Genomic DNA, 23,400 nt, shown 5'->3' on the forward strand with positions numbered 1-23,400 from the left:
ATTTGCATAAAAAAAATCTTCGGCAATCTGTCAGACAGAAGAGATCCCACCACACAACCAAATGTAGGTTACCCACAACATGAATCTACAACTAGTACTGTTATTCTTGTAGAGGGGCATCCGAAACTCACCGACTGCAAGAAGGACCATCAGAGTCGCTTGGTACTGGTAGTACGCTCTAACCAATTGCGGACACGGTGTTCTGACAGGTTGTCATCAACGACAACCACCCCCCTTTGGGTTTACCCTGGTAGTCCTGGTACTCTCGCAGATTATCTGCATTCGTTTACGGACCACCCTCAGGAGACTAAACTGTATGAACTGATAGTGCGTAGTGTAGTCGATATCGAAGGATTAGGTGATTTTAGTTAAAATCAAAGACTGTGCTGTGTTATGGAATATGTGAGTTAAGTGACTGACTAATTTACAAGGTGTTTTCGAGAGTTTTGAACAAACTTATATCCCATAGGGATACACATTCAAGTTTCCTGAAAGTTGAGTGCCACATTTCAGGATTAGCTTTGTAGGTGAGTCTAAAATTATTTTTTATGTGTGTTGGTCCAATACAGAGTACTAGATAGAGTTTGTGATAGAGGTACCTCAGCCGTTGACCTACCTTGACAGTGTTTTGGAGTGAAGGACAACTTGTTTTCTGTTTGACTTCGATGAATGGGAAATAGTCAGTGACCTTTCTTCATCGTTAACCTGTGTTGTGTAGTAGGTACTTCGAATTGACACAGATAGTTGAGATTTCAACGGACAAGTATTTGGGTTTTTGATTATTCCAGTCGTATAGTTTGAATTCTTCGGAGGAAATCGAAAAAAAAATTACTTGATATTCTGATCGTTTCTTGAAATTAAACAAAAATAAAATGAAATTTTTTCAGTGAACAAATAATTCAATTTCCACCAGCACAATATTTCGTACATCAACATTTCTACTCTTTTACGAGTAGCGCTCATAACCTCTATCCATCCCTAATTTTTCATTAGTACCGGTAACAAAAATTCTAAAAATGTGCAAATCTCTATACATACCATACAGTAACATCTGAATATGAACAGATGAATACGCACGTTATTCGATTCAGTTAGAAGAAGTTTTCAGTGCTTGATGCGTCAAATAATACAAATTATTCTAGGGGTTACATCGGAATATGCGTTTTTTTCAAAAAAAGTTTGCACTAGCCGAATTTTTATCATTTTCGCAGTCATCCAATTATAAAAATTTCATCAAATCTTCCGGATATCATCAAAATTATCAATATATCATCAACATGCTTGGAGCTATCGGTAAACATGAAAGACTTAATTAACTTATTAATGATAATATCCTCGATTCCAATAATAACTTGTTATTGAAATTCGGTTATTATTCCATTTAAAACTATTCAGTAGCATCAAGAAGGCTGTACTTACCGAGACAACATTTAAAATACAATAAAGGTGTATCATTAAATCTTGGGACCTACATTTTATACAGTTTTAGAATCAATTTTTGAACTTGTTGAAACAACAGGAGTACATTGTTGCATATTTAAACGATGCTCGTCTGGGATTCGAAGATTTTGCATGTTTATGCATAATTGTTGCCTTATTTAGAGGGTGGTTTTCCTGATTTTGAAATGTGCATTTATTTCAATACATTTATCAGACGTTCACCTTTTAATATCTAGTGAGATGTTGAGTGACTACAGTTTATTATTTCATGATATAATTGTTGACTAACTTGAAGTTTTTGAACTTTTATGGTAAATCCACATCTATCATTTTATATGAATGTTAAATTTTTGCCTTACCTTACACTATTATTTTTCCCATTCGTCAACATAGGTACCTACCGACATCACTTTATGACTTTATTTAGATTCTATATCCAGTTTCATTTGAGAAATGTCTAAATATTATAAGTAACAATAAGCATTTCTCCACTTGAAATACACTGGTACTTTTATAATCTCAACATTTATTGAATCTTAGCTTTATTGACAGGTCATATTCAGATTTCTTCCGGTCATCTTCACTGATGTCTTCTGATTCGAAGTATGAACAAATAAAAATTAACGAAAATTTATTCAGATTCAGATCCGCACACCTTATATACGAAAATATGATCAAGTTTTCAAATCTTACAGAAATATCTAAATATTATTGCTATATTCAATGAGTCTATTATTTGATATTATTCTTTTTGTTCCTATATGTACGTGGAAACATTTTTTCTTGAATACGTTAAAATAATCGATCCTTTAAATATATCTAAATATCTATCGATCTGAATAATATTAATTTATTCAATAAGTCGATTATTGAATCTTATTTTATGTGTTTTGATCTGAACGTGAATAATTTGTTCAGATATTTTGATATATTTGAATATAATAAAAGTCTTAAATAAGTCGAAACAAATGATATACAAAACATGACAAAAAGTATAGTTGGGATCTAAGTATTTATGCATATATTATACCTATTGATATTTCCACAATAAAGTAATTTTATTTAGAGAACATGAATAGTTGCTGTCAGCAGATGGGGCTCAATGAATATTGTTAGTTAAAGCTTCACGCCTGCGCGTTTCTTTGTAGACGGTCCCGTTTTCTACCTAGTGTACCGTGATATTTTGAATTTGTTGGTTGCCGAGTTTATTTTGCTGATTGGTCTTCAATTTATAATCTATGGTTTTGCATTGGGATTGAAAGATCTATGTTAGTTGTGTTATACTTGTATGTGCATTAAAGTAAGTGAGAGTAGTTTGATTTGTGTAGTATATGTAGGTGTATTTATATTGTTGATACCTGTGAAAATATGGATGTAGAATTTTCAATCCTATTTTGTTTCTACTCCCTGTAGTCAAAGTGATGTTAACTATTTTTGAGCGCTTGTTCCATAATCAAGTTACGTTATGATGTCTGTATTTTTTGAATTCTGGAAATGTTAGGGTATGTTCTGATCTTAAACGTTGCGGTGAACTTCGGTAATGGACAAATCCACCAAATAATTTTAGACATGTTACCTATTCTTAGAATTTCAGAAAGAGGTACGATGAAGTTGAGAATTTGTATTTAGATGGGGACTTACGTATTCAAGCTAGAGACAAGGTGTCCCATAAAAAAAAGGCGAAAAACTCAACATCTTTGATGATGATGACGAATGTGCGGCTAAACAACTGCGATGAAAAGTATGGGGTGTCCCGAAACACTAACGTTTCAGAATTTTCACAATATTTTGAACAGAAAACAAGACCTAGCGAAATATTTGATAGTTGATATATTTGATCTACTTTCTGATTTCTCATTATTTCGAAAAAAAAGATTAGGGGCCCTTAAAGATTCTTTCCCTGAATCTTTCTTCTGATGCTTTCAGTGAGCATCGAATTTGAGACACCCTGTAGACAATAGGAAATTTTATAATTTTTAGAATAATTGAATTAACAATCTCAGATTATTCGGAGAGTACCGTAACTTCAGAAGATAATCCGTTGTAGTCGATCCTATAAATTTGATCGAATAATGAACATAGTTATCCGAGATACCGTGTTAAAAAAGTTTTGGACAACGGTTTTGCAGTAATTGTTCCAACGAATGAATAACGCAGAATTAGTGTTTGTTCGGTTCCTCTGACCATTAAACACCCAAACTGAAGAGAGTAATGACTTTAAAAAATGACCGAAATGTGTACATCATAACGTTGTAACGGTTGCTCATTATATTTGTTCCTAGATGGGCAATAATAGTGTTCAGCAGTATGCGAAGAATAATATTTCATCTCTAATTCTTTAAGGATGAAATGTAGTGGTTCTTCTTCACCCACGGATATCGAACAAGTTGAATCACGCAGTGGCTTACACACCTGAATTATCAATTAGGCTTTGAAATGCACGAGGAATGAAATGGTGTTGCATGAGGAATCTGTACAATTTTTCCCATAAAGTAATCTTGGTTTCGTTCTTTTCCCACTGAGAATTTGATAATACAAGTTCGTTTTTCAAGAACTTTCGTAATTTTTTATCGATTTCAATCGTTTCTATTCCAAATTGAAGATACTTTCTGTGATATTAAAACGAACTTCAGAAAAGTTTTCCAAAAATGTTGATAGCTTATTTATACAGGTTGAAAAAAAACCTTGTATTTGTAGTACAATTTCATAACACCCTATGGAACAGGGCCATCTCTCAGTTTTTATTTCACCTTGATGTCTTAATTTCTTTTGAAGATACAAGTATTCAAATAAAAGTCTGGCATTTTAAGGAACAGGCTGACATGTCAAAAGCAGCACCTTATGAATTATCATTTATTGAAAACAGAGCTCTAAATGCTCAACATTACATACAAGACGTCTTTCTGCAAGCTGTAAGTCCCATTTGTTGCAGATGACTTCATTTCAATGCAAGACCGCAGGTAGCAAAAATTGTTTACCAATATTTGGAAGGTTGATATCTACCGATTCGAATGGCCTGCAAGTGACCCGGATTTGAATACGATTGAACATGACATCTGTCATAGTCCTATTCTACCTGTAACATTTGACGAGCTGTAATTTGTGTTGCAATCTGAATATGACGCAGTTCATCATGATTGCATTGTTCGTCTTATCTATTCGATGTCTCAGCGATTGCGCTCAGATGGGCATACGAAATAGAGAAAAATGCCAATAATTTTTGTTTTTGTTTTACATTTCTGTTAAATATTAAGACGTTGCCAATTAAATTTTTTCTCCTTGAACAATCCCAGACTTTTATTCAAATACGTGTATCTTCAAAAGAAATCAAGATATCAAGGTGAAATAAAAACGGGAAGATGACAAGAAGGATGGTCTTTGTAATAAACTCAGCGTAAACTCTACAAATTTCCCGAACTGTTCCAAGAAATTGGACTAATAATACTTGCTTTTTTCCCACCTATATTCAAGTTGCTTGCGTTATAAATCCTCATGCTAAGATTTTTGAATTGGCCTCTCTGGCATTTCAGAAAAAAAAATTTCCATGTTCCTATCAAAATAAAGAAGAAGAAAAAATTCTCCTTGTAATGGTGGTAATATTTTCATTTTTGTTTCGTTCTCCCTCAGATACTTCGTTCAGATCATTGATCCCCGAATTCAAATGATTGCAAGCTGTTCAACTGGATCCTATTGGGCCCTTTGCGCATCATCATTGGATTCACCTTCAGGCTTGTGTCATTAACCGACCTGGTATTTCTATGGGAATGATTGAGCTGAAATAAACCACCACTATTAGAAGTTTTTCATACCAATGGACTATGAATCCACTAATTTGTATCAAAACACCTAAAATGTTTCTTCTTCATTTAATGTTTCTTCTCTATTTGAAGTAATTATAAATCCCGATAACTCAATAAAAGGTCAACCAGAAAAAATAATGTTAACATTGATATTTCCAATTGACACCTTCTTGTCTGATTTTAGCCTTTTTGTTACATCGGAAGTAAATGTAAATTACAAACGTGCATGGGTATATCTACAAACATACAGCATCCTGTATACATAATTCGACTTCAATTCGTAGGTTAGTGAAAATTCGAAGAAACTGGTTATATTAGCATCATTCATAGTTCTCATGCTCTAACACCTGATATATTTGTGTTAAAAATTAAATATTCAAAAGTAAAAAGGTCAATTAAAAATATAGCAGCTAGAATGGAAGTGATAAAAATGATACAATTACTTCGATTTCACTATTGTTCAGTTCTTTTAGATTATTTGAAAATGGAATGGCAATTTTTCCCGCAAAAACGATTATTGAGTTCTCGATTTGATACTCAGAGTAATAAACGTAGATAGAGGGAGCATATGTCATTTTCAGTAATCAAATTATGTACCCAACATGAACTATCAAATTTGAAATGAAACGCGCGGAAATGAAAACATATCAGTGATACGATATTTCACTCAATTCGCGGGTTTCTCCATAAAGAACGCACTTCTTATGTCCCATAGTGAATCAACGTTTCATATTTACTCAAAATATATTGAAATAAATACCTAAATATATCAGAAATTCAGAAAACAAAACTTCAAGCGCTTCAAACGACGTGAAAGAACGGATGACACTAGGAGAGCAATAGTTGCCAAACCTTGGATTTCAGCAGGTAGATACTTCTAATAATAAATATTCTGCATACTATAATTGCGACAATTAGGAAAAATATCGGATTCCAAATATTCAAATTTGCATATTTATTTGAGAATCACTCCAATAAATATATTTCATTCAATATAATATACATTCATAACGATACAGTAAAGTTGTGGATTTGAAAATATATCACAATCCGACAACGTAATCTAACCATGTTGGGGACATGTAAAACTTGCGTCTACTCCCTCTATCTATGTTTATCACTCTATGATTTGATATGCTGAATTTTTAAGGAATTATAGATTTCGTTACCGTAATGAAGTAGCTACCAAATTCAAGATCTTTTTGTATTTTTATTTAATATTGAAAATCGGAAAATAACTCATTTGCATTGGTTATAGAATAAATTGATCAATTATCCCAACTGATGAGTTTGGATAACTTCCAAGACATGTAATCACCTAAATCTTTCAAACCTTTCGTGATTGTAATGGATTGTATGGAATTTTGAAATTAACGCACATAATGGTAATTAGTTAATGATTTTATTGTATTGTATAGCCGCTTCCGGAATTATGCAATCAACAAAACATTCTTTAACGCATTTTGAATAATCCACTTCAGTACTCAACTCTAATGTCTTCTAGAGGTTGCAAATGTATGTCTTAAAGAGGTAATTTGAGATTTGGAAGAGATAAAATATGTCTGGGATCCCATAAGACGGAATGTGGCGGTTTTTCTAATATTTTGTAGAAATTACAGAGCTCATACACACGAAATTCCATTCGTTAAGCAAATCGAAGACAAATTATTGTTGGTAGTTTACCCATTGTTAAATCGCAAAACATATTGACAAAAAATTACAGGTGACACTCAGGACAAGGGAAAAATGTGTCAACTTGGCGAGTCCTTTCGAAAGACGTTTTAATTCATTTATTTTCCGGTATTGTCTTAGCAGACTATAAATATTTCAATATAGTCCAATAAATAGAGGCTCAAAAGATGTTCACTTTGATTTGTCCAGAGTATCCCAAATTCGATGCTCACTGAAAGAATCTCAACAACTATGAGACTTAGAGAAAAAATATTCCGTGATCACCGATTTCTATTCCTGAAATAATAAGATATCAGAAAACAGATCATAGAAATATTGATGCGTTCACGAGATCCAGGGCGTTTCTGAAAAATTAAATATTAAAATAATAATCTAATATACAGGGTGAATTACTTTCGAGTAATGACGTTACTCATTTTTTTTAAATGGAACACCCCCATTTTGTCTCAATTTTCCGATTACTCTAGCTGAGCTGATTCCAAAAATGTATCACATATTGATTCCAATTGGTACAGGGTGGACAAAAATACAATAGTTTTGTGTGTGCTTATAAAGTAACGCGTAACATTCTCTATTAGTTAAATTAACAAAATTATCAAAAATACTTATTGTCTAGAGACAATAAACAAATAATGACATTTCACAGAAAACTAGACGACTGTGTTTTTTTAAAATTGATAAGAAATAATTTCTTTCATATGCTGTCTGCTAGACCACAAGTACCAAACATGTTTGGAAACAGCTCATTTTTATTAATCTTAAAATATAACAAACTACAGGGTGTTAAATTCAAACCAATTGCCGCTAGACAATAGATATTTTTGATTTAACTATTAAAGAATGTTACGCGTTACTTTATGAGCACACACAAAGCTATTGTATTTTTGTCCACCCTGTACCAATTGGAATCAACATGTGATACATTTTTGGAATCAGCTCAGTTAGAGTAATCGGAAAATAAAGACAAAATGAGGGTGTTCCATTCAAAAAAAAATGACGGTGACGTCATTACTCGAAAGTAATTCAACCTGTATATAATATTATTATTTGAAATACGGTAAATCAAAATAAAAAATCGAAGTGTTTCAGGATTATTTCTTAAAATGGTCTGTTTAGTTAAAAATGAATTTGTTCCATACTTTACGGACACAGTGTATAGGTGGTCCGATTTTGAAGACCACCAACTCTGCCTTCTATCTCTAAAAGGGTAATCAATTTATATGATCTGTATGGGTATATTATAAACCATAAAAATTGGTGAAAAAATCATTTTAGAATATCTCGAATAGAAACCAAGATATAGCGAAATATTTTAACGCCATGTTGAAAATGACCTGCTTTTTGATATCTGATTATTTCAAAAATCTGGGCTCCCTAAAGAATTTTCCTCTAAGTATTATAGTTCTCGAGATGTTCTCAGTAAGCATCAAATTTGGGACATCCTGTACCTTGAAACTTATGTCTTATCTGATTCTCCATTTCTATGATTTGATATTCAAAAAAATTAATCAATAAAACTACATTCCGAGCTCCCCCTAGCCTCACTAAAAAAAAACACGAAAACCTAAAAATATCTCCACACGTGGTTACGTCTTCGATACCAATTCAACCGAATCTTCCTCGATGGAAAATATCGGACCAGAAGAAGCGAAGAAAACGAAGTGCCCATCGTTAAAACAAACGCCTAGGAATTTCTTTGTTCTTCGTAACATCACCATCGGTGCACCTCGAGCATTAAGGCTGGCGCACATGTAGTCGCAAAAGTGGGTCATTGGCCCAATTCCCCCGCTCCAGTGGCAACTCCGGGTATACTCGTTCCCCCCTCTCTGCCCCCCCTCGCAATCGGAATCCCCGGACCAGCTCCGATCTTCCGGTTGAGAGATTGAGACTACGACGATGACAATGCCGCTGGCTAGGATCTCGCAACGGTAAATTCTTCTTATACCGCGAAATATACTCTCACTTTGTCGCATTAATTCTGCGAATGCCGCTCTTAATAATCGTGCAAGATGCCGGTGCAACAAGCACTTGAGAATATCGCTTCTTTTAAGGGGAAACTGTGCTCTCCATGTAGAAATTGATCGGACGTACTGAAAATTAACTTGGTTGTTTTTATTTTTGTTGTTTCCTGTACGTTTTTTCTTCTGGTAACAATATTTCCTCTACTCCACTTCTTCTAGTAGCACTACTTCCCCTGCTTCTTATTTTATTCTAGTAGAAGTACTTCCTCTATTTCTATTTCTTCTAGAAGCTCTACTACTTATTCCTATCCTGATGGCACTACTAGAAGATTACTTCCTCTATTTAATTCTTGTTGTTCATCTAGTTTTCTACTTCTTCTATTAGCAACATTACTACCTCTACTTTATCTTCATAGTGGCACTACAACCCAGTGTGATTTCAACATTTCCAACAATTGTTCACGTGGGGCTCTTCTAATAGCACTATTTTACTTCTTCTAGCAACACTACTTCCTATATTTCATCTTCTAGTAGCACTACAACCCGATATGACTGATGCAGATGCTTTTGATTAGGTATATTGCAACCTTTTTTGGGATAAACATAGTTTTAATATACGATTTCAACATTTCCGCTAGCAGTATGCACTACCTCCTCTGATTCTTATTTTTATTCTAGTAGTAGTACTAGTTCCTCTTCTTCTACTTTTTCATCTAATAGCACTCCTTCTTATTCTTCTTTTAGTAACACTACATCTCATTCTTCTTCTAGTAGCACTACTAGAAGATTATTTCCTCTATCTACTTCTTGTTGTTTTTCTTGTTTTCTTTTCTTTACTTCTTTTAGCAATACTACTTCCTCTACTTCATCTTTTAGTGGTACTACAACCCAGTGTTGCTGATGCTGATGCAATTATTATATTGCAATTTTTTTTAGGAAAAACATAGTTTTGATATGCGATTCTAATATTTCCGCCAGCAAAATGCACTACTTCCCCTATTTCTTATTTTTATTCTAGTAGCATTACTTCCTGTGCCTTTTATTTTTTTTTCAAGTAGCACTACTTCCTCTACTTATATACTTGAATAATACTATCTCCTATTGTGTATTTTAGTAGCACTTCTAGAATACTGCTTCTGTTTCTTCTTCTAGTAGCGTTACTTACTCAACTTCTTCTAGCAACACTACTTCCCCTACTTCTACTTCTAGCAGCACTACATCCCAGTGTGGCTGATGCGGATGCAATTAATTTTATTGTAATCTCTTTTGGTATAAATAAATTTTTGACAGAAGACTTTAACATTTCTGCTCGCAAAATGCATTTTAGATTAAGCTGAAAAAATTGGGAAAGGACCGACGTAAACTTGTTTTGATGATAATATTATACTTTATATTTTTGAACTCTCATCAACTTTAAATCAACTTAACCATTCAAAACTAAATTAGCATTCACTTGTATAATAAAGTTCAATAAATAACAAGAATATATAAACATCAATTGAGTTGTAGGTGTTTTCCTTGAATACAGCACATACTACAATTGTTATCATTGATTATATCAACTGGAATAGTATTGTACTAACTGATGCCATTGTAAACTGAGTTGTTAAGTGACTTCGTTGTTCTGATGAAATTACTTCTCAACTTATGTTGAATCCTAACAGGATAATTATGTCATTCCTTCACTACTTGCAATTTTGAAATATTATTTCTTTTTCACTTATTTGAGCTCGACTTGATCGTAATTGAAATCTAAACTTGGTCATATCTCTTGTCAACTAAATATTAGTTTTTTTTATATTCAACTTGATTTTTCTCTAATGCTGTATCAATTCCATTTTCGTGTGGGAATATTTGGAACTTATATTATCAATCATGGAAATATTGAGTAGTTGTTTTTCAATATTCTTCTTGAATTTTACATCTACACATCTACATCTACATTTACATCTACACATATACATTGTTATGAAATCTGCCTAGATGATGAGGTGATCTTCCATAAGTTGAAGCGAACTTATGGCACGAGTCATAAAAAAATGGTTCTGCATCTTGTATTCAAGAATGCAAGACTTCGAAGGGTTCTATCATAGGGTCCATTTGTCACAGATGCCAATTTTTCTTAGGCACGTGTCTCTTAAGTGGGTGCAAACTCTTCTAATTGAAAAGTATCACAAACAAGGGGTGATTTAACCAAATATTGACTTCTTTTTTTCACAGTTATTAAAAACGGGTAGGATCGGTGTGTAATCTCATTGTTATGAAATATGGCTATAGATTTTATCTCATCTATGATCAGAGAAAAGAGAGACCAGCAGCTGTTATATACTCCTTTAGTAAATCCCACATTAGTCTAAGCCAGATACTTTGAATGCGCATACCTTCAGACATATTTTAACTCGGGCATGAAATTTAACAAAGCGAAAGGTTGAAATACAGCTCAAGTAACACTTTGTTAATCTCTTTGACGGGAAATAACTCAAATTAATAAGACTAGTTATGAGTTATTCCTTTTATGTCGTGCAAAATTGTATAAATACGGTAAATGAGATAATAACCTCTAACATATTTGCAAAAAAACATAATTATAAGCTTAAAAATACCTAAATAGTATCGTACCTACGAATATTGTGTCACAAAAATAAGAGACAATTGCATCACCTAGACTCCTGACCCCCTCGGATGAAAACTTTTTTTCGACTAATTTATGCTTCATAATCGTGATTTTATTTTGAAGCTTATATTTGGATTTCAGGAAGAATTGCTCCAAATATTCTTCTGAACCTTTCACGTTTTCGCATTCATTCGATTCATTTGATTCAAAGATGAAGTGCTTCAGGTTGAATTTTTGTCAATAAATCAAGATCTGTTATAGTATATATAACTTTCAAATCGCATTCGTATTGATTTGTATTTATTTGATTGATGATAGTCATTAACCTCAAAACGGCATAATCATTTTGAAGGTTCCCTCAAAAATGGGTATTTACCTGTTATATCATCTTTACGTAAAACCAAAAGTTAGTCAGACGACAGAATTGATTCTCGCTAATAACGAAATCGAATCCTGAAGTCAAGTGACTCACAATTTTAAATACGAAAACAATGTTGCAATATAGCTTTGGGTTCTCCATATCGAACGATATTCACAATCGACTCAACACATCATCAACCAGTCTTGGTATATGGTTGTGAAATTGTTTCATTGAATATGCCGATGAATTTGAGTTCGTTGCCACCTGAGAAAATTCGCGAAATGTAGACTGTTTCATCTCATGTCCTGGTGCTGGCTTTATTAGATAATGACGCAATAGTTTTAATTTGATCAGTTACTTCTTTTACCATTGACAACAATTTACACTGTTGATAGAAAACAGCCAAAATTTTAAAGCATTTTACTTTTTTGATGATATCACTAATACCTAATCTGAAGTGAAAAAACAATTAGCTAGTTATATCTTCCAAATTTCGAATCAAATAAACTGTTTTTGGAGTGAGTCTTCAAGATGAAAAAAATTAAATAAATGTTCCAAATCGATTCCCTACGACATTTTTGTGCATCTTCTCTAAAAAGTTATTTTCAGTTATTTTTATGGTTTATATATTACTAATTATACATATTATAGAAATTAGTTACCGTTTTGGAGATATAAAGGAGAGTTGGAGCTTTTCAGATGGGACACCCTATATATTTAAAAAGTTTTTTAGGCGCAGATTGGTTGAAAAGCAACCTGGTTTCTTTCGACATTTTTGTGATGGGACATCTTTTATATAAATATATTCAATTTTTGATATTTTCACATATTTAAATCATTTTGTGTCTATTTTATAAGTGAAATTAAGTGAATATAAGTTGTCCGATTTCAACATGGCTCCATCATTTCACTCCGTAGTTCAATCGACAGTCAGCTGAGTGGACTGCAAACGATGAACCGAATCCAAAGCGAGGAAAAACACAACAGTCAGCTGGCAAGGTTATAACATCAGTATTCTGGGATGCGCAAGGTATAATATTCATTGATTACCTTCATAAGGACCAGACCATCAACAGCAATTATTATATACCGTTATTGGATCGTTTAAAGGATGAAATCATTAAAAAACGGTCCTATTTGAAGAAAAAAAGGTGCTGTTTCATCAAGGCAATGCGCCGTGTCACAAATCAATGAAAACAATGGAAAATTGCATGAATTGTGCTTCGAATTGCTTCTGCATCCACCGCATTCGCCAGATCTAGCCCTCAGCGACTTTTTTCTGTTCTCAGACCTCAAAAGAATGCTCGCTGGAAATAAATTTAGCGACAATGAATGAACTGAGGCCTATTTTGAAGCGAAAGACAAATCCTACTACAAAAATGGTATCGGAAAGTTGTAAGATCGCTAGAATCGCTGTATCGCCCTCGAAGGCAACTATGCTGAATAATAAAATCGAATTTTGCCAAAAAAATATATTTCACTATGGTAGACCAGGGACATTTCAATTGATTTCTGAAATGTTATTGAATATTTCGAAAAATGAAATCTAGACCTTTCTCTAAATCCTTTAGTTATCGAGATGAGCATTAAATTTGGGACACCCTGTACAAATCTAAATTTCAAACTAAAATTACATTTCTGCACAGATTTCTGTAAATCAGTGACATGAATAATATAAACAACAGCTTATAGAATAATGAAGGCAAATTCGTGTCACAATGGTAATAAGACATTAAACATTATATTAGCATGCACTGAAAACCATCAATATCTATAATGGTCACGTTGGCTTGGGAGACAGCATACATACTTCGCTGAACTTCGCCAAAGGTAGAAATGAAGGAGAAAGTGGTAGCAATTTTTTCGGAATTCATTAATCATTAGTAGAGGCAACGACTCTGAATGTGAACCCACTTGGAAATATCTGAAGTTTTTTTCAACGGAACGATTCTTGAGAATTTACAACAAAATATTCATTTGATATTCGGATATATCTAGGTGTATTCGGATACGGGTATAGGTACATACTGAATATTTTAAATTGGGAGAAACGCTTATTTAGTCATTATCAAATTGAAAAGACTGTTGAATAATCTTCTCCAATAATTTTTTTTCATAAATTTATGAGGCTCAAATGGTTTCAATCTCTGAAACTATGAAAGGATTTTCTTTTCTTGAGACGATTCAGTTCAGATTGTAGAGACAATTATAAGGCTTTTATTTAGTATTTCATCGTCGTTATAGAAACTAATAATCCATAAATACCTTACATAATATAGTAAGCTAGATGATACTGAACAGAACGAAGATAAAAATAATGAATATTTAATTGCTAAAAAATATTGGAAATGAAAACTAAAACATTTTGTTTAGAAATATATTCTCAAAATTAAGTTATGGAAGAAATGTCTTTGTGAATTACAGAATCAACCTATACTGCATAATTTGTATAACGTCATTTTTATGACATATTATTCGAAATTTACATAAGGAGTTGAATAACAACTGATTTTTTAAAAAATAATATTTTACTTTTCTAGGTAGCTACCTATATTCTTTTGAATTCTACGGAAGAGCTCTGTATTTTAAATACAGAAATACTCTTTTGAAGAATTCAAAAGAATTAAGTAGGTAGGTAGGTAGGTACTTAAAATAATATTTCACAATATTTACCCAATAATAATACCTACCTAATATTTCATATTTTATAATTTGTCATATTACGTCTCCTTGGAGGGCATATTCATGACGAATAGCATCCTTCTCTTCATCTTCGGCGGCCCGAAATAATCCAGTTGTCAAAGAGACTAATAAAGTTTAAGTGAATAATGAGAACCACTGTCTAAGATTCCAAGAATTTTTTCTTCTACCTGAAACTTGTTTTCAATATTACGTCGGTACAACTCATTTATCACCAAGGTCCTGTGGCGCAACGGATAACGCGTCTGACTACGGATCAGAAGATTCCAGGTTCGAATCCTGGCAGGATCGGTAACTTTTTTAAATTTTTTCAACTTTTCGAACAATTATTTCGTCAACCCACAATATTGGAAGTTTTCTTACAATAGAATATTAGTTTTTAAAAAGTCGTTGCCCGTCGTTATGGTGCCTGTAATTTTGAAATTTTCAACCGGGAATGGTCTCAAATGATAAGGTTAGTCTTATCGATGTCGAATTGGTCCTAAAATTCGACTCCGTCTCTCCGTAAACATGATACCTCTGGAATGGAAAACCCAAGAAGAATTTAATTTGTTTTTAATTTTTTAAATTGATTTCTTTCAATAAATTAAAAAAAAACTTATTAATGAATATTTTTTTCTGATGAAAGTGTATATATTTGAAGTATTTTCTACAGTGTACTGTTTGTCAGTCGAAAAAGAAGTGCTCGAAAATTACATGCAGTAGATAACTTATTATCGACTGATTATTCTCGAATTTTTTATGCCTCTTCTACACGTTTTTTGGTGATATAGGCTTAAGTTATACGTCATCAATACGGGTTCACGTCTTATTCAACTAATAAATCTCTTTGAATATTTTTAAAAATCGCCCTTATAATGTAAAAACATAAAACAAATGAGTCTATAACGGTTCCACTGAACTAGATAGTCTGTTACTTATGATTGAATAAAAATGCCAACACCATTTTACTCCGTTACTTCTTCGCCTGAGTAGTCCCACTATCCAAACTTTTATGTTTCAATTCTTGAATTCATTGTTTGTTAATTGTCGAGAAGAAAGATCTCAATTTCTATGTAGGTGTACTTCTTCAATGCAATCGGGTCACTAGGATATTTTATAATTAAATATCAACAGGTATGACACTCGAAATGGTAACGCCAAACATCTGTCAAAGTTTTGATACAAGATTTGCTATGGTTCTCGTCATACGCCCATCATCCAATTAACTTGAATCAAATTGAAGAATAACTGTACATTTGATACAGTCAAGAGTAAAGACTGTAGTTTTATTGTTATCGATTGTAATTCTGAACTTTGTTCTAAACAAACTTTATAGAAGTAACCGTTGTCTGTTTCTTCTAATTTATAACTCTTAGGTTACAAAATATGTAATAAAAGTCAGAAACCAAAAACCCCTTATTACCTACACTATTTGGCTTCATATAAAATTGTATTTTTATGAGAAGCAGGGTATCTCTATGAACGAGTATCTTATCTTATTGCTCTGAAGAGTCAACACATAACTTTAACCTTAACATGACATAAATCGAGTTACCGATGGTTGATGATAGGATCGGACAAGTGGTTCGAAGGTTGCGAGTTCGATTCCCGCTCGAGGGGGTTCTTTTTCCGTTTTCTTGATTTATTTTCAGACGAAAAATCATTATTACAAATTTAACCCTAACTTAAAATATGATGTCAAAGTTTGTTCCTACTTAATAGTGCCAAACATCTGTAAGAAATTCTACTGCAAATTTTACCTCTGAGAATGTCATCGACTAAGCTACTCGTATATCCATAGCCGTAGTAAACTATTTTGAATGTGGATATTATTCCGTAGAAAAATAATTATGATTCACTTCACTAATTTTTAATCAATATCAAAAAGCAACATCGATATGACTAGTCATATTTATTAATTCTGAAGTACATGTAACCAATTCTGAATATCAATTTTATATATCCGAATTCCAAATTAGAAAATCCCATTTCAAATTTATATTTTCTGAAATCAATTTTTGAAATCATAAAGTTCGTAGAGTGCAGATCATAGTTTACCGAGTTTCCACTGTGTTCAGTCAAAATTACTACACATATTTGGTATGTTTTAAACTCTATTTATATTTTTCACCATTATTCATTGCTATTTTCTGGCAACTAGTTTAGTTATCAATTATAGGTACTTTATATAATTTATCTCTCTTTTTAATATCTGTAAAATCATTGTTATTTTATTGATATGCGTGTGAAAAAAATTTATTTACATGTTACGCTTTCTGTGCCATCTGACAGGTATGAGATGTATTAATAGAATTTGTTATTTTTCTCAAGGAAATACTTGATTAGTTTCATTACACTTTGTTTTTTTTTTTTCTGGGGAAAAAATCCATTCTTTTTAGATTTAACGCCACTTTGAAAAAGCAAAATCTATCAATTTTTATGTTTTTTTTTTAATTGTAATTTACAATTTTTTTTATTTCTTCTTATCAATAGGGGAGATCTTATCACCAATAATTCTCAAACAACCGTATATATACAGTATTACCTGAGGACCATAAAAAAATCTAACGTGTTAATCCGTAGTAATCCTTCAGTCATTAATTCTATAACTTTTGGGAATATGTACCTACCCTTCTGCCCTCTCCCTACCAACCCAAAATTGACAAAGTAATTAACGGTCATACCTTAATGTTATTTTAGTGTAAATTTTGGTTTAGTAAGATCAACCTCACTTAAGAGTTGCAGTTCGTAGACTGCAGATCATAGTATACAGAGTTTCCACTGTGTTCGGTCAAAATGACTGCATATATTTGGTATGTTTTTAACTCTATTTATATTTGTTACCATTTTTCGTTGCTATTTTCTGGCAACTAGTTTAGTTATCAATTAATTATAGTTACTTTATATAATTTTACTCTCTTTTTAATATCTGTAAAATCATTGTTATTTTGTTGATATGCGTGTGAAAAAATTTTACTTGGCCATTTTTAAAACGCTCAATAGAAAGTGTTGACACAACAACATATTATCAGCTTCAGTGGAGTGTTGTCTTAGCGGTACCCACAGTCACGTCAAAGAGTGAATACTATAACCGTTAATTGAAAGTGAAGCTCATTGGTCTCATTCTGTGGCCTACTCTGATGGTATTGTTTATTTTAATGCCGCGATGTTCATGGTGGATTCGCACGGTAAAAAGATTTGGATCGGCCATTGTGATCTTCACTACATTTTTCTGCGCTAATCTCGTGTACGGAAGAAATGAATCGTAGCCATATAAACCTTATTAAACGCTTTTATTTTGTCTTGCTTAGTTTGTCCACAATATCATTCATTGAATGAATCAATTTTTTTTTCATTTTCAAACATTTACCGCGTCATTTTGTCGTCTTAGTTAATCTGTCGATGAAATATGTATAGTGTTCCACATTTTCAAATACAGAAATTTTCGCAGTTAATATTGCAGAATGATTTTGTCTACACTTCGAATTTTGTTTGAAAATTAAAAATTGTTTTAACTTTTTATAGTTGAAACATGCAGTTATTCAATGTGATGTAGAATAATTTTGATTTGTTGATTAAAATTTTTTGCCTTCGGAATTTATTAATTGAATTTTCGTTCTAATCCTATCTTCAAACTTTAACCAGATCATTTTATCGCCTTGTTTAAACTGTCGATGAGGATTTCAATGAAACAAAAATACCAACAAATAAGTACAGTCTTCCACATTTTCAAATACAGAAAATTTCGGTGTTAATATTGTAGAATGATTTTGTTTACATTTCGAATTTCGTATGAAAATTCAAATCAAAAATACCATATTAATTTGATCGTGTCAATATATATTTTGAATTTTATGATTAAATGTTTAAAGTAGAGAAATTTCGATTTTTCGCCTAAACTTTTAGCCTTAAGATTGATATAGATCGAAAATTCGATCAATGAATTTCGAAGGCTAAAAATTTAGGCGAACAATAAAAAATTTTCTACATCAAACTTTCAATCATAAAATTCGAAAAATATTCTGATATGAACTATGTAGCTTGATGCTGCTTATTCTTCGACTACAATATTTTTAGATAGGAGAAACTTTAGTTACTCAGTATGAAATTCTATACAAAATCGGTTACTATATTGGAATGATCATCCTAGCACAAAACCTCAAAAATTTGAATTTTGAAGAACAAATCAAGCAAGCAAAAAAAACATTTTTCGAAAATTCAACAACATAGATGTAATCATGAAATTGTAAACATAAATCATCAATTAACTACGATGATACTGCATACATTATATTTCACCGCACAGTTTTAGCTCTTCGAGATTAGAAAAATGTAACCCTCCTTGAGATTATTACAGTTGTAATATATACAAGATTATGTATCTTGAGTTGCCTACAATCGCTTTATTATTCTTAGATGAATTTGTTAGGTTAGAAAGGTAGTTACTATTTGTACTGAAGATTGAACCGCATTGTGTATTATCGACCTGTACAAATTTTGAATCAGCATATTATCAGAAATTTACCAATTTTATACAGTAAACATTTTTTAGTGTTTAGGTTCCAAAAATCGAATAGAAAAAAATCGTCCGTTCGCTGTACCGAGCATTCTCAAAAACTTTAAGAGCTATTTGCTTTTTTTTTGTATGAAATGTGGCACAAAACTCGATAGTTACACCACCTCGATCCTCCAAGCCCTAGAATACGATCTATGAATTTTTAAACAAATTCGAGAAATCAAGAAAACGAAAAAGCAATTTTTTAAATGCAGATTTGTCGAAAAACATCCCGTTACCGATTTTGTACAATTTTAATCGATAATTGAGGATTGTAATTAATAGGGTATCCCATTTGAAACACCCCAACTTACCTCTATATCACTAAAATATGATTTGTTATGAATATTATATAAACTTTAAGAATTACTGAAAAAAACGTTTTGGAATTTTTCGAATACCTAGAATAGTAATTTTTCAGAAACGCCTTGTATTTCGAGAACGAATCAAGATATCTATGATCTGCTTTCTGATATCTTATTATTTCGAAAGAAGAGATCGGGAGTCTTTGAGGATTTTTTCTCTAATATTTCTCTAGATGATTTCAGTGAACATCGAATTTGAGACACCCTGTACAAGCAAGGGGGTTTTCAAGTTTATTTACGCATAGGCGCAAGTTCGAGCCCCGAACTAGAATATTTTTATTTCATATATATTTTTGTTTTAGTGATTTTGATATTTTCAAAAATATGAGAAAATGTTGTAAAATTTGTAGTGTTTTAAGAAAATTAACAACCGGTTTCGTATGCTATACGATCTGCGAACCAGTCAAAAGAACACTGTATAATTACTCCTGCATGAGATCATTCTTCTTCTTGGTCCATGTAGGCTTTGGTACGTACCATCAAGTTGTTGGTACCGCTTGGTCGTGGTAGGGAACCAGTCTGCCTTAGTGGTCTGACGGAAGTGTGTTACCAGTACAAACGGCTGGTCTCCTACTCTTTTTAGTATCAACATAAACAAATGAGTAACGGTACTTTTCACTTCCACTATTAACATCTCAATTGCTGGCACATCAGTAGCGCAGCAAAAAAATTGGAACAACTGTCCAAGGTTGAATTCAGAATTTTTACGCACACGAAAATGTCAGAAGGATCAACACCATCATGTGACTGCTCAGTTCAAAAAGAAATTAGAGATATTTTTTTTTACAAATCACTGATTTTTATGGGGTTCCCACATATTTTCTTGAAACAATAATCTACGTTGTAGTATTTCTATATTTTCAATTTACGGATGAAAAAAAATTATAATTTCTATAACTTTTCGTTTTTCGCAAAAAATTGATGATATGGTATCATCAACTCAAAGACTCACCCTGTGTTTGTGTGTACATACAAAATGTCAATATATCAAATCTGTAATCGCGAAAATATTGTTTTTTTTTTCCAAAATTCTTCTTGGATTTTCTGTGATCGCCGCGATTTTCCACGTTTATGGAAAATTAATGATAAATTTTTACTGAAAATTTGAATATTGGAGTTTGAGACAATGATCTTTCTCCCTAAAATATTTTTTGACCTCTACAACTTGAAGAACGGTTGAATCAGAAACATACTATAACTATTTGATTTCAAATGGCACACCCAGTATATTATTGCAACATTAGATATGATGAAAATTCCATCAGTATGCCATAATTTGGATAAAATCTCAACGGTTCATGAGTTAATGGGATTCTTATGAAAAAAATGTTTGCAATGAGGATTGCAATTTTTTAAATATTTCTGCAGAGGAAATTTTTTTCGAAAAAACCTATTTCATTTTCGATTCTGCCAACACGTAGTATTATAAGACTGTTTGCGGTTTGCACCAAGAACTTACAGAGTGTTTATGAGAAAATTATGAACTTCGTTAACTCAAATTCAACAAAATTCAAGATTTTAAAATTACAACTTATATTTTTATTCTTTCAGTCAAGAAACTGAAAGTCGATGTTTCTTTACTAAATTTGACATTTCATGAATTATAATTTTGCCCATTATTGAATTTAGCTGCGGTATTTGTGGTCGCAACCGTGAAAATTTCAAGTTTCTAGCTCTCTCCATTCCTGACTCAAAATTCAAAGATAGAGGCGTCAGGCAGACATTGTAACGATATCAAATTCATAATTTATTTCATTATACACATTTTCTGAATCAAGCTTATGTCTTGGATCATGAGCTCTTTTCTTTTCATTCACATTTGACAATTGCATACAATATAAGAACTTGAGTTTGGCAACTATGTTCTTCAGAGACGAATTCAAATTTTATCAAGGCATGCTAATTGTATACCTACTGATTTTATTATTCCAAGTTAAGATTTTTCGAATACTCAAGTGTAGGTACCAGGATCGCTACAAGTCCCTTAATATTGGGAATCATCTTCCATAGATTCATACAGATTGTATTCCATTAAAAAATCGTTACAAAAATACAAGAAAATATGACAACTTCTTGATATTAGTCAAGGTTCACATCGGTTTCTAATGATGAGTCTCATCAGGTTTTCGACGATATCTGGTCTTATATAAATTTATCCTTAACCTTATAATAATTACCTATATGGTCATCTAGATCTGCTTCTAATTCTTCTTTCTTCTCATTCCAGAATCCGAAATGTGGCTGATCCTCAAGATTGCGATATTTTTCCTAACGAAATCAGACGGAAATTAACGAATTGCAAATCCTTCAAAATTGCATAGATGGCTACAATGAAATTCCCCAACATATCTTCCGCCCCTAGTATGTCTATAAGCGGAAATGGCTCACAATATGAAAACGAGGTGGACTTCTACACCAGCTGGCAGAATTCCACCGCAGACGAATACATCGACAGCAAAATGCTATTGGAGAGTTCTATGACCAACCTAAGTACCGATAGTATGCTGGTCAATAGCCTCACCGAAGATGATTACGAGATTGAAACAAAACCTACCCTCGACGTTTTCGGGGATATGCTTACCCCCACCAACAACAACAATAATTTGGCTGAATTGAAACCCCTTCCTCCCTTCACTGGCTATACAGCCAACCTAAGTATCAACGGTATTCAAGGCCACCATTACCACGCAATATCCCAACGTGGCCAAGAAGAAAACAACAACAGCTATAACAGTTACAATGAACATAATGTTGTTTCTAGTTCTACATGTAATAACATTAACGATAATCCTGATGAAATGTTCTCCTGTGAAGACACTGCCAATGTTAATTACATAAATCCAGATTCAGTTTCTGGTTCTAATTACGTAGCATACAGTCCAATGGCACAAGGAGAATGTTTGAATACTATCAAGACGGAGATCAATACGTATGACATATCCGGTTTGAATGGTATGGGACTGTATGGCTACATAGACAATTCTACAATGGTGGATACAACAGTGAACACTGCCAATCCTGAAAGTGAAGGAACATCCAGAGAAAGTTGGGGATTCGATACTCTTATGGAAGGATTTGAAGACCAGACTGGGAATTTGATAGGACAAGAAGGCCTTCCAGAGTATATACTGCCTACGACGCCTCCTAATGATTATAATGGTAGCATGGATTATAATATGAGACAACACCAAAACACACCAAATAACAACTCGCAAATACAAAGCATATTGAATAATACGCTCATGCCATTATTGCAGAATAGACTTCAGAACGGTCCACCAGTTAGGCAAGATTCTCCCAGCTCGACGAATTACAGTTCTGATTTGATATCTGCCTCCAGCCCCCCTGCCAATGTTGGTTCAACAACTGACAACCTCATGCTCACTGTCAATGGTAGGTACATCCCATACGGCAATGTCCACAGTATGGAAGATTGCAGAATGAGGTCACCTGACATGGCCCATAACTATCCTCATACTACAACCACAACACCGCATGTCACCAAGAAAGCAAGGAGCAAAGCCCAAAAAAGACGATCTCCCTGTTCAGGTGTGTACGCAAGAGATTCAACAGATGGGAGTGTTGTTAAACAAAAACCTATGCATAGATGTTCGATTTGTAATCGCGGGTTTATAAACAAATCGAATATTAAGGTACATATGCGAACACATACAGGTGAGAAACCTTTTAAATGTGAGGCATGTGCGAAAAGTTTTCGACAGAAGGCGCATTTGTTGAAACACCAACAGATTCATAAAAGACTTGGTCGAGATTGAATCCTTTTTGAATTTTCCTTAGAAGTTATCACTGAAAAAGGTCATTCCTTTTGGTGGTGATGTTCATGAACATCACTCACATATGTATATACCGAAAGTACTAATAAACTCCTCTTCAAGAGTTAGAGAACTCTGAATTTTTCGAATAACATAC

The 23,400-nt window shown here is 32.8% G+C and overlaps 1 protein-coding gene and 1 non-coding gene across 2 annotated transcripts; both read left to right on the forward strand.

Annotated features, from left to right (window-relative positions):
• Positions 1-106: 106 nt before the first annotated feature.
• LOC123678783 (ichor-like) lies at positions 107-23,316 on the forward strand. Its single transcript, XM_045615998.1, has 2 exons — positions 107-527; positions 21,698-23,316. Exon 2 carries the CDS (start codon positions 21,792-21,794, stop codon positions 23,244-23,246), a length of 1,455 nt encoding a protein of 484 aa, XP_045471954.1. The 5' UTR covers positions 107-527; positions 21,698-21,791; the 3' UTR covers positions 23,247-23,316.
• Trnar-acg lies at positions 14,787-14,859 on the forward strand. Its single transcript has one exon. It is a non-coding gene; the product is annotated as a tRNA-Arg (tRNA).
• Positions 23,317-23,400: the final 84 nt, after the last annotated feature.

This window comes from Harmonia axyridis, chromosome 4 (assembly GCF_914767665.1).
Source record: "Harmonia axyridis chromosome 4, icHarAxyr1.1, whole genome shotgun sequence".
NCBI classification, from domain to species: Eukaryota; Metazoa; Arthropoda; class Insecta; order Coleoptera; family Coccinellidae; genus Harmonia; species Harmonia axyridis.